The sequence below is a fragment of the Apis florea genome, unplaced genomic scaffold (genome assembly GCF_048593485.1).
Source record: "Apis florea isolate Af1SG1 unplaced genomic scaffold, ASM4859348v1 contig_3813_pilon, whole genome shotgun sequence".
Lineage (NCBI taxonomy): Eukaryota > Metazoa > Arthropoda > Insecta > Hymenoptera > Apidae > Apis > Apis florea.
In genome coordinates, this window is record NW_028256869.1 from 244513 (window position 1) to 260000 (window position 15488).

The 15488-nt window shown below is 28.1% G+C and overlaps 4 protein-coding genes across 5 annotated transcripts; 3 read left to right on the plus strand and 1 right to left on the minus strand.

Annotated features, from left to right (window-relative positions):
* The first annotated feature begins 18 nt into the window (after positions 1 to 18).
* On the plus strand, positions 19 to 1622 carry RpII33 (RNA polymerase III subunit RpII33). The gene is made up of 5 exons (XM_003698507.4): positions 19 to 335; positions 404 to 548; positions 630 to 837; positions 912 to 1118; positions 1178 to 1622. Exons 1-5 carry the CDS (start codon positions 250 to 252, stop codon positions 1360 to 1362), a joined length of 831 nt encoding a protein of 276 aa, XP_003698555.1. The 5' UTR covers positions 19 to 249; the 3' UTR covers positions 1363 to 1622.
* Positions 1623 to 1678: 56 nt separating this feature from the next.
* On the plus strand, positions 1679 to 7798 carry SMC3 (structural maintenance of chromosomes 3). Of its 2 annotated transcripts, XM_086917111.1 has the most exons (18): positions 1679 to 1866; positions 2283 to 2358; positions 2445 to 2623; positions 2699 to 2857; positions 2923 to 3082; positions 3163 to 3448; positions 3521 to 3695; positions 3780 to 3893; positions 3976 to 4226; positions 4299 to 4442; positions 4520 to 4831; positions 4936 to 5247; positions 5351 to 5843; positions 5917 to 6179; positions 6277 to 6442; positions 6544 to 6682; positions 6759 to 6996; positions 7062 to 7798. In XM_086917111.1, the coding sequence occupies exons 1-18, from the start codon at positions 1852 to 1854 to the stop codon at positions 7186 to 7188; spliced, it is 3609 nt and encodes a 1202-aa protein (XP_086773237.1). In that variant the 5' UTR covers positions 1679 to 1851; the 3' UTR covers positions 7189 to 7798. The 2 variants fall into 2 exon arrangements, with proteins under 2 accessions (XP_086773237.1, XP_086773236.1); XM_086917110.1 differs by having other exon boundaries at positions 6759 to 7798.
* Spase25 (Signal peptidase complex subunit Spase25) lies at positions 7791 to 9198 on the minus strand. Its single transcript, XM_003698453.4, has 3 exons — positions 8928 to 9198; positions 8255 to 8559; positions 7791 to 8170 (listed from the first exon to the last, which is right to left on the minus strand). Exons 1-3 carry the CDS (start codon positions 8955 to 8957, stop codon positions 7927 to 7929), a joined length of 579 nt encoding a protein of 192 aa, XP_003698501.1. The 5' UTR covers positions 8958 to 9198; the 3' UTR covers positions 7791 to 7926.
* A 14-nt stretch (positions 9199 to 9212) lies between these two features.
* Positions 9213 to 11557, plus strand: Fip1 (Factor interacting with poly(A) polymerase 1). Its single transcript, XM_012493407.3, has 4 exons — positions 9213 to 9506; positions 9756 to 10664; positions 10741 to 11084; positions 11306 to 11557. The coding sequence occupies exons 1-4, from the start codon at positions 9327 to 9329 to the stop codon at positions 11424 to 11426; spliced, it is 1554 nt and encodes a 517-aa protein (XP_012348861.1). The 5' UTR covers positions 9213 to 9326; the 3' UTR covers positions 11427 to 11557.
* The last annotated feature ends 3931 nt before the right edge of the window (positions 11558 to 15488 follow it).

Consider the following 15488-nt stretch of genomic DNA (forward strand, 5'->3'; position numbering starts at 1 on the left):
TTAATTTTTTTTTTTAACATTTCTTTAAAAATCACATCTTCCTCAGCATTTTCTAAATTTATTATTATTATTAATTTAAAGTATTTTAAAGTATTTATTTAAAGTATTAAATATTTCGTGATGGCGCTGTATTCCTAAACTTGCAACGGTAACGAAAAAAACGTATTCCTTAAGAATTGAAAAAATACATTTGTTATAAAATATATTTATATATAAATTTTAATATATTATCATTAAGGATCATATAAAATGCCTTATGCTAATCAACCATCAGTTCATATTTCTGATTTGACTGAAGAAAATGTAAAATTTCAAGTAGAAGATACCGAATTAAGGTAAAATAGGTTATGTGACAATTATTGTATTTTATTATTTATAATGTTAACTTTTTTAACATTTATAGTGTAGCAAATAGTATGAGACGTGTTTTTATTGCTGAAACACCTACTATGGCTATTGATTGGATACAATTGGAAGCTAATTCAACTGTCTTAAGTGATGAATTTTTAGCACATAGAATTGGAATGATACCATTGATAAGTGATGATGTAAATAATTAAATTAATATCTAGTCTAAAAGTCTAAAAATTTTTCAACAAAAATAAAAATATTAAAATTGTTTATTTTAGGTTGTTGATAGAATACAATATACAAGAGATTGTCAGTGTATGGATTTTTGTCCAGAATGTAGTGTAGAATTTACACTTGATGTCAAATGTACAGAAGATCAAACACGACATGTAACTACTGCAGATTTTAAATCTAGTGATCCAAGAGTACTTCCTGTTACATCTAGACATAGAGAAGATGATGCAAGCGAATATGGAGAAACAGATGGTTCATATTTCTTTAAATAATATATTCATTTCTATTGTAAGGCATATAATATAAATTAATGTATTTTTATTCAGAAATATTAATTGTAAAATTAAGAAAAGGTCAAGAATTAAAATTGAGAGCATATGCAAAGAAAGGTTTTGGAAAAGAACATGCAAAATGGAATCCCACTGCTGGTGTAAGCTTTGAATATGATCCTGACAATGCTATGAGACATACATTATTTCCAAAACCTGATGAATGGCCAAAATCGGAATATAGTGAATTAGAAGAAGATCAATGTAAATATTTTTTTAGCATTTTATATCTATATTGGTTTTTAAAATAAATTATCTTTTAGATGAAGCACCATTTAATTGGGAAGCTAAACCAAATAAATATTATTTTAATGTGGAAAGTAGTGGAGCTTTAAAACCTGAAAACATAGTAATGATGGGCATTGCAGCATTGAAAAATAAATTATCCAATTTACAAACACAATTAAGTCATGAAGTTCAAAGTGATGCATTGAGTATTCATCATTAAATAAAATTTATATATTTTAATATTCTATATCTTTTTATAAAACCAAAATTTTTGTTATTGTAATTTCAGTATTGTAATGTTATTGCCAATTATTTTTGTAACAAAAAATAAAATAAGATTTTCATTATTCAATTTACATTATGTAAAAACATTATGTAAAAAAAACTTATACAATAACATTATAAACTTAAAAATAAATATCTCATTATATTTAAAAAATGTAATTTAATAAATTTGTTAATAAATTTTATAAATTAAAATTAGTGTTTTTCTATATGTATGGTGGTCACATAAATGCATCTCCCGCCCAAATCTAGGGATTTTATTATATCGTTACTTCGCGGATTACTTTACAAATGTCGCTGTGCCAACAAGTCGGTTGAAGATTTTTGTTCCATTTAGTGACAGAGAACGAGAAAACATAAGTTTCTGGGTTGAGTGTCCTTCGGTGTTAACACGAGAATTACTCGTGTGAATTTTAATAGCACCATGTATATCAAACAGGTATCATAAAAAAATTTAGAATGTCTTTTTAATTTCTATCTTTTTTTGCGCGATTTCTACTATTTCCTTTTGATAGACGCTCTTCGTTCAAAGTATCGTTCGAAGTATGGCTACTATCATTTAATATTAAAATATGTAAAGATAAAATACTTTATACGCTATATCTTTATTCTTTTAAATTTGATATAAACATCTAAGACGATATTATATGATTTCATAGTAAGATATATATTAATAAATAACATGCATACTAAAAAAAGCATAACATTTAAATTTATTTAACTACTTAGAAATATATAATGATAATAATTTTAATATAAGAGAATTTTTATTATAATTTTTATAAAGTATATAATTTAAGAGAATGTTATAAAGAAATAATATAAATTTTATATGATGTATCTTTCTGAAATTAGGTAATCATACAAGGTTTTAAATCATATCGTGAACAAACAGTTGTAGAACCCTTTGATCCAAGGCATAATGTAGTAGGTATGTACATTTATTTTATTAAATGTAATATAATAAATTCTTAAATCAATTTTATTTATTAATTAAATGGTTTTTTTTATTTCAAGTTGGAAGAAATGGTTCTGGTAAAAGTAATTTCTTTTATGCGATTCAATTTGTCTTAAGTGATGAATTTTCTCATCTTAGACCTGAACAGAGACAAGCTTTGTTGCATGAGGGCACAGGACCAAGAGTTATTTCGGCACATGTTGAAATTATATTTGATAATTCTGATGGAAGATTACCAGTAATAATAAAACTTATTATATAAACTTTTTCATATATATCTATTTATTTATAATTTTATTATTTATTTTGCAAGATTGATAAAGAAGAAGTATATTTAAGAAGAGTAATTGGCTCAAAAAAGGACCAGTATTTTCTTAATAAAAGAATAGTAACAAGAAATGATGTAATGAATTTATTAGAATCAGCAGGATTTTCAAGATCAAATCCATATTATATTGTAAAACAGGGAAAAGTATGTGTGTATTTATAAATGATTTATAAAAACAAGGTAAAAAAGTAATAAATTGTATTTTATAGATAAATCAAATGGCAACAGCACCTGATTCTCAAAGACTAAAATTATTAAGAGAAGTAGCTGGTACTAGAGTATATGATGATAGAAGAGAAGAATCAAAATTTATTTTAAAAGAAACTGAAGGCAAATTAGAAAAAATTCAAGATTTTTTAAGAACCATAGGTAAATTTTGTTATTTATTAATATAATCTCATTAAATCTTACTGTTAATTTCTAAAAAATAATTTATAATTGCATTATAGAGGAACGCTTAAAAACGTTAGAAGAAGAAAAAGAAGAACTTAAAGAATATCAATGTTGGGATAAACAACGTCGATGTTTAGAATATACAATTCATGAAAGAGAACTCAAAGAAAATAAAAGAAAATTAGAAGAACTAGAAAAATCTAGAGCTAATAGTGGTGCTGAACAAGCAAGATTATGTGCTGAAGCAAAAACTGCACAGGAGATGGTGAGAGCAGCTACAAAACGACTTAAAGAAGCAAAAAAAGAAGTACAAACTGCAAAAGAGGAACGAGATACATTAAGGTATTATATTCAAAAATTTATGTACAAGCAATTTAATGATTGCTAGTTCTAAATTAAAAATGAAATTTGTAGTGCTGAACAGCAACAATTATTAAAAGAAAAAACTAAATTAACATTAACTATTAATGATTTATTGGAAGAAGTAAAAGGAGATAATGACAGTCGAAAACGTGCTCAACAAGAATTAGAAAAATTAAAAGTAAATATTGCAGCAAGAGAAGCAGAATTAGAAGAATTAAAACCCGAAGTAAGTTATCATAATTGAAGTGCTTAATAATATAATACTTTTAATTAATTATTATTTTGATTAATATTTTATTTTATATATTAGTATGAAGAAATGAAGCGTGTTGAAGAAGAATGCACACGTGAATTACAATTAAAAGAACAAAAACGGAAAGAATTATATGCCAAGCAAGGACGTGGCAGTCAATTTACTAGCAGGGTATTAAACATAATTAAATATAAAATGTGTAGTAAAAAAAAAGTATAAAAACAATATTTTAATAATAATGCATTTATATTAGGATGAAAGAGATAAATGGATACAAAATGAACTTAAACAACTTACCAAACAAATTAAAGATAAAGAAGAACATCAAAGAAAAATTAGTGAGGATTTAAAACGAGATGCAGAAAAACAAATTACTTTGGAAAAGAAAATCGAAGAACATACGCGTGAAATGGAACAGCAACGAACTTCAATAGATGAACATAATAAACAATATTACGAACTTACTAAAGCAAAGGATCAGTGCCAAGCTACTCGCAAAGAACAGTTTGTTTATTATGTAGTACTTTTTATAGTTTAGATTTTAATCGAATAATATAAATTATATTTATATTATAGATATCGTCAAGAGAGTGTATTACAACTTAATTTATCTGGGTTGAAAGAAGATTTGGCAAAAGCGGATCAAAGTTTACGATCTATGGCAGGAAAACCTATTTTAAATGGTCGAGATAGTGTACGAAAAGTATTAGATACATTTCGGTAAGCATTATATAATTTTTTGGGAATATTATTATATTAATATTTTTTATTTAATATTTATAATATTTCCTTTTTAGAACACGTAAAGATATGGCCCATGAGGTGAGTAGTTATTATGGGCCTGTAATTGAGAATTTTAGTTGCGACAAGAGTGTTTATATGGCTGTAGAGGTAACTGCTGGAAATCGATTATTTCATCATATTGTGGAAACTGATAAATTTGGAACAAAAATTTTAAAAGAAATGAATAATCAACGTCTCCCAGGGGAAGTAACATTTATGCCTTTAAATCGACTTCATGTAAAAGATATAGATTATCCAGAAACTAGTGATGCCATACCGATGATATCACAATTAAATTATGATCAAAAATATGATAAAGCCTTAAGGTAAATAAATTATCAATTTTTTAATATTTTTAATATTTAATATTTTAATAATTTTTAGAAATAATAAAAATAAGAATATTTTTATGTTTAATTTGTAAATATAGGTATATATTTGGAAAAACATTAATCTGTCGTAATTTAGAAGCTGCAACAAATTTGGCTCGCACATCAGGTTTAGATTGTGTAACGCTTGAAGGTGATCAAGTATCTTCAAAAGGATCTTTAACAGGCGGATATTTTAATACATTAAGATCTCGATTAGAAATACAAAAAACTAGATCGGAATTAATAGCTCAAATTTCATCTCTCGAATCTCAATTTGCAACTCTTAAAGAAGAAATTAGAAAAGCAGACCAAAATATTAGTTCCTATGTCAGTGAGATGCAAAGAACAGAAACTAAAAACAGTAAAGCTAAGTAAGTTATATAATTAATTAATGTAATTAAAATTCGAAATTGAACATTTTAGATTTATTTTATACTTGTCATGTTTTAATACATATGAATAAAATTATTATAGGGATGTGTATGATAAAATGAAAGCAGAAATACGGCTTATGAAAGAAGAACTAAGCGCAATAGAACGATATCGTACACCGAAAGAAAGAAGTTTAGCGCAGTGTACATCGAGCTTAGAAGCAATGCGTGCAACAAAAGAAGGTTTAGAAAGTGAATTACATCAAGAACTTATGGCACAATTGTCTGTTGCCGATCAACGTCAAGTTGATACGTTAAACGATGATATAAGACGCTTAACAAAAGATAATAAAGAAGCATTTGCTAAACGTATGCGATTAGAAGCAGAAAAAAATAAATTAGAAAATTTGTTGACCAATAATTTAGTCAGAAGAAAAGATGAATTGGTTCAAGCATTACAGGAAATATCTGTAGAAGATCGGCAACGCCAATTAGAATCATCGAAAGCACAATTAGCAGATATTGAAAAAAGATTAGTAAAAGTAAATGCAGATTTTAAAGCTCAAAATGAAAGAGTAACTAATGCTATAAAAAAAGTAAGTATAGTAATTATTAATTAATTATATTAAGATTAATATTAGTATATATATGATATAAAGTTTTTTATAGCAAAAAGCAGAATCTGCAGAAGTTGAGAAATGGAAAATCAAAGAAAAAGAAGCACAAGAAAAAATAGAAGCCGATGCTAAAGATTTAGAAAAACTAGCTAGTAAATTGAATATTTTGCAACAAAAAATAGTAGAATGTACACAAAAAATCACTGAACTTGGTGCATTACCTAGTCATGAAGTATACTCCAAATTTAGTGTTATGTCTACCAAACAGTTGTTTAAAGAAATGGAAAAAGCAAACAATCATTTAAAAAAATATAGGTATATTAATAATATATATAAAAATATAAAATGTTACATAATAAAATTAATAAAATGTAACATGTTCAAAAACTTATATCATTATTTTTTATTTTAGCCATGTAAATAAAAAAGCATTAGATCAATTTATGTCATTTAGTGATCAAAAAGAAAAATTAGTAAAAAGAAAAGAAGAATTAGATAGAGGTGATGAAAAAATTAAAGAGTTAATGTCAGTACTTGAACAACGTAAATGTGAGGCAATTCAATTTACATTTAAACAAGTATGTAGCTTGATATTGTTTTGTGCTTATTATATGATCTCGTTTTGTTTGTATTTATAGAAATTAGGATTAAAACATTTAAATTATTTTTCTGTATTTAGGTAAGCAAATACTTCAGTGAAGTCTTTAAAAAACTTGTGCCATCAGGTCATGCTCAATTGGTTATGAAAACAGCAGATGGAGATGAAGGAGATGATACAACACCAGAATCTGCTGATTCTGATAGATTTATTGGTGTTGGTAAGATAATATTCACATTTATTTTTTACTATTAGAAATAAATAAAAGTAAATTATTTTGATATTTTTTCCTGTAGGTATACGAGTATCTTTTACGGGTCACAGAGCTGAAATGAGAGAAATGAATCAATTATCTGGTGGACAAAAATCACTTGTAGCATTAGCATTGATATTTGCAATTCAAAAATGTGATCCAGCACCGTTTTATTTGTTCGATGAAATTGATCAAGCTTTAGACGCGCAACACAGAAAAGCTGTAGCAGATATGATTCACGAACTTAGTTCCGATGCTCAATTTATTACGACAACTTTCAGGTATTTTATATTATTTCCTATAAATTTATTTCTTTTAATTTATTTAATCATTATTTATATTACAGACCAGAATTGTTGCAACATGCGAATAAATTTTATGGTGTTAAATTTAGAAACAAAGTTTCTCACGTTGTATGCGTAACACGAGAAGAAGCAGCAGATTTTGTAGAAGATGATACAACGCATGGTTAATATAAAATATAAATTATCATTGGTCTGGAAACGATTATTTTCTAAAAAAAAAAAAAACGAGTTTTATATAGAATATAAATTAGCTGAAATATTTTTTGTCTGTTGCTCGTTTTTACAAAAATTTTTCTAAAAAATATATGTTTATTATATTACATAAAAATTTCGATTCTTCAATACGAAGACGACACATTTTGTTAATGTACCTGTTTAGGGAACAATCAGTCATTTTTCATTGATAACTTACATATATTATTTATGTAATCTAAATATCTGTCGCTTTTCTTTTTATCAATTTATTTCTTAATTATTAGAGGTATGTATACATTCAATTTTCAATGGCTATTATTTATTAATAATAATCATTTTTATTTTTTTTCTTATTTTTTGATTGTTAGATATATATATATTTTATTTCAATGGCTATCATCAATTTCATTTCAACTGTGATATTGAAAATGAATTGTCAAATAACATATAGTTATGTAAATAATTTACTAGTATTATAAGTGAAAAAGAAATTTTTTATTCTATTAACAGTAATGTAAAAATTTATATTTGTTTTTCTATTGTATTTAAACATGAATTATATAATACATACACAATTTTAAAATCTTTGAACTTTTATTTTCAAAATGGTTTAACACCAATATGAAATACATGAAATATAAAAAAAAACAATTTCTTGTATGTTATAAAAAGAAGATAATGATCATATTCAATTGAATATCATTCTTTCTGCTACTTTTCTTTACGTTGAGTAGTTAAGCTATCATGCATATTTGTCACAACATTTTCTATCAATTCTGGAATAACAACGCCATTGACATCAATAAAATTTGCAACAGATTTTGTAACACTAGTTTCATTCACATTTCCTGTAACAGTACTTCTAACAGATAGCACAAGATTATATTTATCATCATATCTTTTTAAATATGAACTTGCTTCCCAAATAAGATCAGGATTAAAACCTGCCGGATCCCTAAAATATATAAAATATAATAACTTAAAGATTGTTTAAAATTTTAAGTGAATCATATTATATTATATAATGTATGAAATTTACCTTTGAATAGCTACAACAAATATACCCTTTTCTTTGTATGTTGTATATAAAGTGAGAAGTCCTATTAACAGGAAGTATAATGTAACACAAATAGCTAAAACTGGTTTGGATGCAGGAAAAGGATATAAATAATCACAAAGAAGAGCAACAATTGCTACTGTTACAGCAATTCCACATAGAGCTAATCTTCCATCAAGTAAAGCAAAGTTTTCTATATAATTGTATTTTTTTGTAAGTACATCCTTAACTGCATCATCTAATGCATTCTTTACTGCAGATCCATCCCATTTATTGATTTTAATTACCTAAAAGAATAAATTTAATTTAAAAAAAAGTAGATTTTTAAATAATGCCTATATATGAATGAAATGCATATTAAATAACATTCTATATCTATCAATAGTAAACATAGTATAAAAATTAAAACATGTATAAAATATAAATTGATAGTGATTTTAAAAAATGCATATTAATATATTATATAAATCCATTCACATAGTATGTAAAATTTAATTAAAATATAACTTTTGCGGTTAAAAATACCATATGTAGTATGTCTAATACATATTTACGACTGAGACACATAGCGATGAATTTTTATAATGATATCAAAATATTGGAAATACATATTTTATTAAATATTCATTCATTAAAATTACACAATTAAACTTACAAGATTTTCTGTATTTTTATCTGCACCCATTCTAACTGTAATCTTACAACAAAACAGTTATAGATATACTAATTCACTATATACACTTTTGTACACGTCAAATCATTAAATCTTTTGATACATTAATGCCACCTTAAGAACAATTTTTTAGATTTATAATAGTAATAGTAATATATAATTTACCAGATATTTTTTATTATTTTATTTAAAAAGAATATAAGAATTTAATTGTAAAAATGAATTAATAAAAAATATAAAATATTAAATGATTTAAATTAAAATTAGTTTTAGTATTAACAAATGGTTGGTGAACCTGCAGGATGAAGCACTCGTATTTTGATCGTTTACGCGTGTTCAGAAGATGCGGAATTCTTTAATTGTCAAGTGAGAAGAGGAAAAATGGCGGATGAAAATGAGGATCAATGGTTATATGGAGATTCAACTGATGGAAAAGAATATACACCGACATCCGTTCAACCAGAAAGCCAAGAAAATGATTCAATTCCTGCTACAATACAAGAAAAGTCAGAAATCTTGGAAGATCAGAAAACAGAAAGTGTTATTGATCCACCAACAGAGGTTCGCTTTTCCTAACCTTTTATTTAGTTATTATTTTCGGTTTTTATTGAGAAAAATTAACAAGAATGATCATAAGATATTAAATGTTTAAGCTTTTGTAATATTGGTTATATACGTTATTCGAAAAAATATCTTCAAAAATATTTTATCACATCAAAATACGCATTATTACTCGTACAAACATAACCTATTTAATTTGTAAACGATTTGAAATTAAATTCAATCCTTAATGTTTATCTTTAATTATAGCCATCTGAAGAGGCAGAACCACCAGAAGAAGAATCTTCACCAACTAATAATATTCAAAATGAAAATAATACAGAAATAAACAAAAATGGAATAAGAGAAGCTTCCAGTCAAGAAGATGGAGAAGCTGCCAGTGATTCAGATTCTGATGATGATGTACATGTTGTTATTGGTGATATTAAATCGACCCCTGCATATGGTAGCCTCAATATTAAAAGAGGAGGATTGCTCACAAATGCATCAGGTGTTCCAGATAAATTAAATAAACAACCAGGAAAATTCAGTATAGACGAATTTGAAACTATAGGAGTTATCAATGGTATGCCTGCTCATGAGTTTAATTTAGATCAGTTAGAAGATAAACCTTGGAGACAGCCTGGTGCTGACATTACTGATTACTTTAATTATGGCTTTAATGAAGAAACATGGAGAGCTTATTGTGAAAGACAAAAGAGAATGAGAAGTGAATCTGGAGTAGGTTTGATATTGAATGCAGGGGGAGGTAGTGGTAATGCAGGCAGTATGAGAGTACCTCAAGTTGCAATTACTAATGATAATAGTAAATATTCTGGCATAATGGGACCAAAGAGGGCAGGACCACCTCCAGGAAGAAAAATGGCAGGGACAATAGATGTAATTGGTAGTTCAGGTTTAGCTTCAAGAAGAAATCTTGATAAATCTCCACCAAAAGGAAATGTGATACAAGTAATGACTGCAGATAGAAGAGAATATTCTAGAAAACCAGGTTTTCCTGATATGAGTGTGCCACCACCAGGAGCAGGAATGCCTCCTGCATTTGATATGCCTCCTCCTGGATATCCTGGAGAACCAGCTCCTTTTTACATGCCTGAAACAGATCCATATTATCAAAGTTATGAACCTACACAAGATAATCAATGGGGCAACGATCCGGTATATATTACATCTTACATGTTTTACTATTAATTTTTATTTCTCAAAAAAAATTTGATTATTCTTTATATTTCAGACATGGCAACCAACAAATTTAGCTATTCCAATGACAGAAGGGGAAGATGAAAAAGATACTGGCCCAAAAACAATACCAACTATGGTACCTCCTACAAATATTCCTCCTATAATGCCACCTAGAGATTCCCGAGATCGTGAAAGAGATCGGGAAAGAGAAAGAGATCGCGATAGAGAATTAGATTCAATGGGAAGGGACAGAGAAAGAGATAAGGATAGAGATCGCGATCGTGAAAGAGAAAAGGATTCTATGATTAGAGAACGAGACAGAGAAAGAGATTCAATGTCACGAGATGAAGAAAGAGATCGCGATAGGTCTCGATCTCAATATCGACACAAAGATCGGTAATAAAGCAATGCGGAGTTAAAAAATATGTGATATTTATAATTAATATCATTTTCAACTTACTTCATTACAATTATGATTTACCAATTTATTTTTTTCATTTATTTACACCTTTATTTCTCGATACCTATGTTATCTATCTAAAATAATAAAATAATAAAATTGTAATATAAATAAGTAATAATAAAATTGTGTAACAATACTTTCTATATCTTTTTAGACATCGACATCGATCGAGATCTCGGTCTCGTAGACATAAATCCAGGTCCCGAAGTCCAAGCCGACGTAAGAAGAAATCTAGACGTTCTGAGAGAGAACGTTCTAAGGAAGAGAGCGAATAAAAGAAAAAATATTTACAAAATATCCGCGGCCACATTGGCATGCTGAATATAAAATGCTGAGTCTTTTAATAATGTAACTTTTCATATGTTACTTTCCAGAATATACGTTGATTATTATTTCATAAAACGAATAGCAGGTGCAATAAGTAATTTGATTTTACCCGAGACTATCATACAACATATTCTATAGTTCTCATTCGTGCGTAATCAACAATTTCTAGCCAACAAATAAGTTATAAACAATAAGAATAAACTTTACCTTTAAAGATATAAAATGTAATCCTCATAATTTCAATTCATTGTAATCCTCATAAAAAATGAGTAATATTTACTAAATATTACACTATTTATATAATACAGGTACATCTACTAAGGAAACAAACGGGAGAAAAGAATTATGCAGGATACCAAATCAAATTGAAATTTTGCCATTCAATGTATGGTTTTATATCATAATGTTATTACAGAAATGGTATTTTATAATAATTAAAAGTAATAGTAGTTTATTGGTAAATCACTCGGGAGTGAATCGATTGATCGATACTCGTACCGACTGTACAGTCGGATATGCATTGATCAATGCACATGTTCTTTTTCTTTTTGTAAATTTAATTATACCACATTTTTTGCATCAAATCTTCCCATTTTTCATTATCATTAATAATATCATCATACATAATGGAAAAAAATGTTACATTTGTACAGCCATATACACGTTACATTTAGAATACCGTTAATTCATTATCATTTTTTTTCAAGTGTGTAAGTGTGTAAAAGTGTCGTGTAAACCTGATGCATTAGGTATGCCTACTAATGAGTAAAATGCTAATAATCAAGACAAACTACCAGTATGGCTACCTACGTTTTAATGTCAATTTTTTCACTTTCGAATAATTATCTTGAAATTTTGAAAATTTAAAGAATTTTTTGAATTATTTGCGACTTTACTAATAAAAATTCAAAAGAAACATAACAAATATTCAATAAAAGCAAGAGAACGTAGATCGCCCTACACGTAAATTGTCTCGAATCATCGGTGTAGGAAATGACAATAAATATATATATATATGTATATATATATGTATATATATATATATATATATATATATAAAATTTCTAAGATAGGTATTCCTTGAATATATATAAAAAAGAAAAAAAATTAAGAAGAAAAGGCAAAACTCAAGTAACAGAAAGCATACATGTAATTATCATAATTAATTGCGTCTACTAGTTATAAAGTTTACAATACAAACAAATACCATTTAAAAAATATACTGTAGAATATTTAATTCGATTAGACAATCGTTTTTAACTTTAATTTTTTTAAAGGAGAGCATTTGTAGTTGTAAAAATGCAGTTATATCAATACGGTTTGTTTCTATTTTTTATCTTTAATATTTTTTTTTTTTTTTTTTTTTAATAAACGAAAAATACAACATTCAATTCAAAGAGATATAAAATAAAGGGAAAATAATGGGAAAAAACAAAAAATATAAAGAAAAACCGTGAACACTAACGACGAAATAAGTTGAAATAACCATTTGAATCAAAGAAATTAGAAATGCACTGGATCCAAAGAGCCAAGTTTACATACGATGACAATCTAAAACGTTGAATCGAAAAATGAATAAGAGAACGTAGAAATTCTTTTTGATTTTGTTTTTTTTTTTTTTTTTTTTTTTTTATTATTCATTTTATTGTAATAAGTTATCACGACATCCTCCTTTCACATTATATTCAGATTCGAAAATCTTTTTATTTAACGTTCTAGAAAATATGAAATACAATCGACAAAGACGCTAATTAGTATATAATAATACCGTAACGATGTGAATCGTTCCTGGAAATAGTTTTACAATACATATATATCGGCGGAAACGCTTTGCATGTTGTTGGTTCGACAGAACATTTAAAGTAAAGCCGCAAAACAGAACTCTTTGGACCTGGGCATCTTAAGAAACCGCTACCACCACGAGTCGAAATAAATTCGTATATCCCAATCAAAGAATCGATCAACAGATAAACAGGAATGCGATAATTGATGAACGAACGAACACGATACATATTTCGTTAAACAAGAAAGAAACAAATAATCGAATGAAGCTGAAAACTTATTGCAAAGAATTGTTTTTCTTTTAGCCTTTATATTGTAAAAAATCTCTCGCGTGCATCGTTTTTCGCGTACTGTTTTTTCGAAAAATTTCGGAATGTCGGTTCTACTATCGACATAAGATTATTTAAAAAAATCTACGCTCTTTTTTTTTCTTTTTTTTTTTCCTTTTTTTTTCTTTTTTTTTTTTTTACTGAGGAATGGGTGGGTTTTTTTTCGGGGTGGCGGTTTGTAGTGGCTCTTTTTCGTCGCTAGTGCATTCTTTTTATAAACTGCTTTTTTTTGACATGCTCTCTCGTTACTTTTTTCCTTTTTTTTTTTAGTTTTTACTTAAATGGTACAATGACGTATTTTTTTTGTTTGTATCTTTAATCTACTCGCACTGTTCTGCCTGCTTGTAAAAAACATCGTCGAAAATGATTCTTTTCGTGGCTATTTCATCGTTTCTACGTTCTATACACTAATATACAAGTTATGCAATTTTTTGTTTTAATCCGTATGCCTGTCCGTCCCACTTATCTAATTATCCGCTAATATGGAATATATTTCTTGCTTTTTATATCCCTCTGCATCTACCGTGTGTCCCAAAAGCATCACCGGCTCGTACATTGCTCGCGCGAGTATCGAACAACAATTATTTTTTTTATTTTCTCTTTTTACGTTCAACGAATGAATAAACCGCTATTGTGAAACCGATAATAATTAACGAGAAGCTAGAATACAAGAAGAGAGCTTTCAAAAAGTTATTACCGTCTATCACAAAATTTCACACCTCTCCTTTTCAAGCGATTCGAAGCGAACGCAACACGTCAAACAATTTACAATTACAGCTTATACATGCTTCGTATATATTACAAACGCCTTACGATTTAGCCGATAGATGATATCTTTTTCTTATCGTTTCGCAGCAATGAACGATTCTTAATTCGCAACAATGTACACGCACGCGAATATTAAATATATCGAAATAATAAAAGTCACACGAGTGACACGACAATTCGACGCGTGCAAGTGTAAGAGCCAGTGGCGTGGCAAACGACGTGTACGCATACATATATGACATATATCTGACAAATATATACGATATATATATATTTATATATATATGTTCAATTAGCCCTGCGAATCCATGGTTGTCTTCGTGTGACCGTGTCGAGGAGAATGTGTTACGTGTATTCTCGTGAGACGATGATGATGATGATGATGAGAAATGATGAGAAAATGACGATATCTCTGTGATGAGAATAGCGCGCTACTGTACATCAGTCTTAATATCAGGGCGCACCATTCCCGTGGATGTTACACTACTACGTCCTCTTCGTTCTTCCTTGGTTCACGAGTGTATCTCGTCAACACCGAACGGGCGCCAACCCTGTGAACGATGAACCAAGGATATCGCGAATCAATTTTCTAATTCTCGTTTTTCTTTGTTATTCGATTAACTGTTTGCTCGTTTACGAATATAGCGCCATGGCAGTTGAAACCGGTGGGTGCGAAGATGGTGAAAAAATGAAGTACACGGTGTCCCGAATATGTATGCTTTTGTATGTATATATCGTGTATATTGTAAATTTGTATTCGTAAGCTTACATCCAACGAAGAGAGAAAGAGAGAGAGAGAGAGAGAGAGAGAGAAACGAGAGCTTTGCTTCTTCTTCTTCTTCTTCTTCTTCTTCTTCTTTTCTTCTTCTTCGTTAAACGTTCGTACATACGGATACGATGTTCGCCGATACGAATATGCTCTGGTGTCTACGTGTAATGTTTGTATGCGTGTTTATTTGCGAATATGAATGTGTAATGTATCTGTGTGCATGTGTATGTATAAGTGTATGTAGATCAGTGTATGGATGCGTGTGTACGATCGAGTGTGTTCTACAAGTGGGAGGTCGCAGATCTTTCATATATATATAATACAATTAGCATGTAGTATTAAAATCATATACAATTGTTACA

Bases quoted from the DNA above. Each gene is read 5' to 3' on its own strand.
- RpII33 (XM_003698507.4), top strand. From the start codon at position 250: ATGCCTTATGCTAATCAACCATCAGTTCATATTTCTGATTTGACTGAA. The intron at 336-403 runs GTAAAATAGGTT...TAACATTTATAG, and splicing joins GTAGAAGATACCGAATTAAG to TGTAGCAAATAGTATGAGAC. The intron at 838-911 runs GTTCATATTTCT...ATTTTTATTCAG, and splicing joins CGAATATGGAGAAACAGATG to AAATATTAATTGTAAAATTA.
- SMC3 (XM_086917110.1), top strand. The intron at 4,227-4,298 runs GTTTGTTTATTA...TTTATATTATAG, and splicing joins CAAGCTACTCGCAAAGAACA to ATATCGTCAAGAGAGTGTAT. The intron at 5,844-5,916 runs GTAAGTATAGTA...AGTTTTTTATAG, and splicing joins TAACTAATGCTATAAAAAAA to CAAAAAGCAGAATCTGCAGA.
- Spase25 (XM_003698453.4), bottom strand. From the start codon at position 8,957: ATGGGTGCAGATAAAAATACAGAAAATCTT. The intron at 8,560-8,927 runs GTAAGTTTAATT...TTATTCTTTTAG, and splicing joins ATAAAAATACAGAAAATCTT to GTAATTAAAATCAATAAATG. The intron at 8,171-8,254 runs GTAAATTTCATA...TATATATTTTAG, and splicing joins TTTGTTGTAGCTATTCAAAG to GGATCCGGCAGGTTTTAATC.
- Fip1 (XM_012493407.3), top strand. From the start codon at position 9,327: ATGGCGGATGAAAATGAGGATCAATGGTTATATGGAGATTCAACTGAT. The intron at 9,507-9,755 runs GTTCGCTTTTCC...CTTTAATTATAG, and splicing joins TTATTGATCCACCAACAGAG to CCATCTGAAGAGGCAGAACC. The intron at 11,085-11,305 runs GTAATAAAGCAA...ATATCTTTTTAG, and splicing joins CAATATCGACACAAAGATCG to ACATCGACATCGATCGAGAT.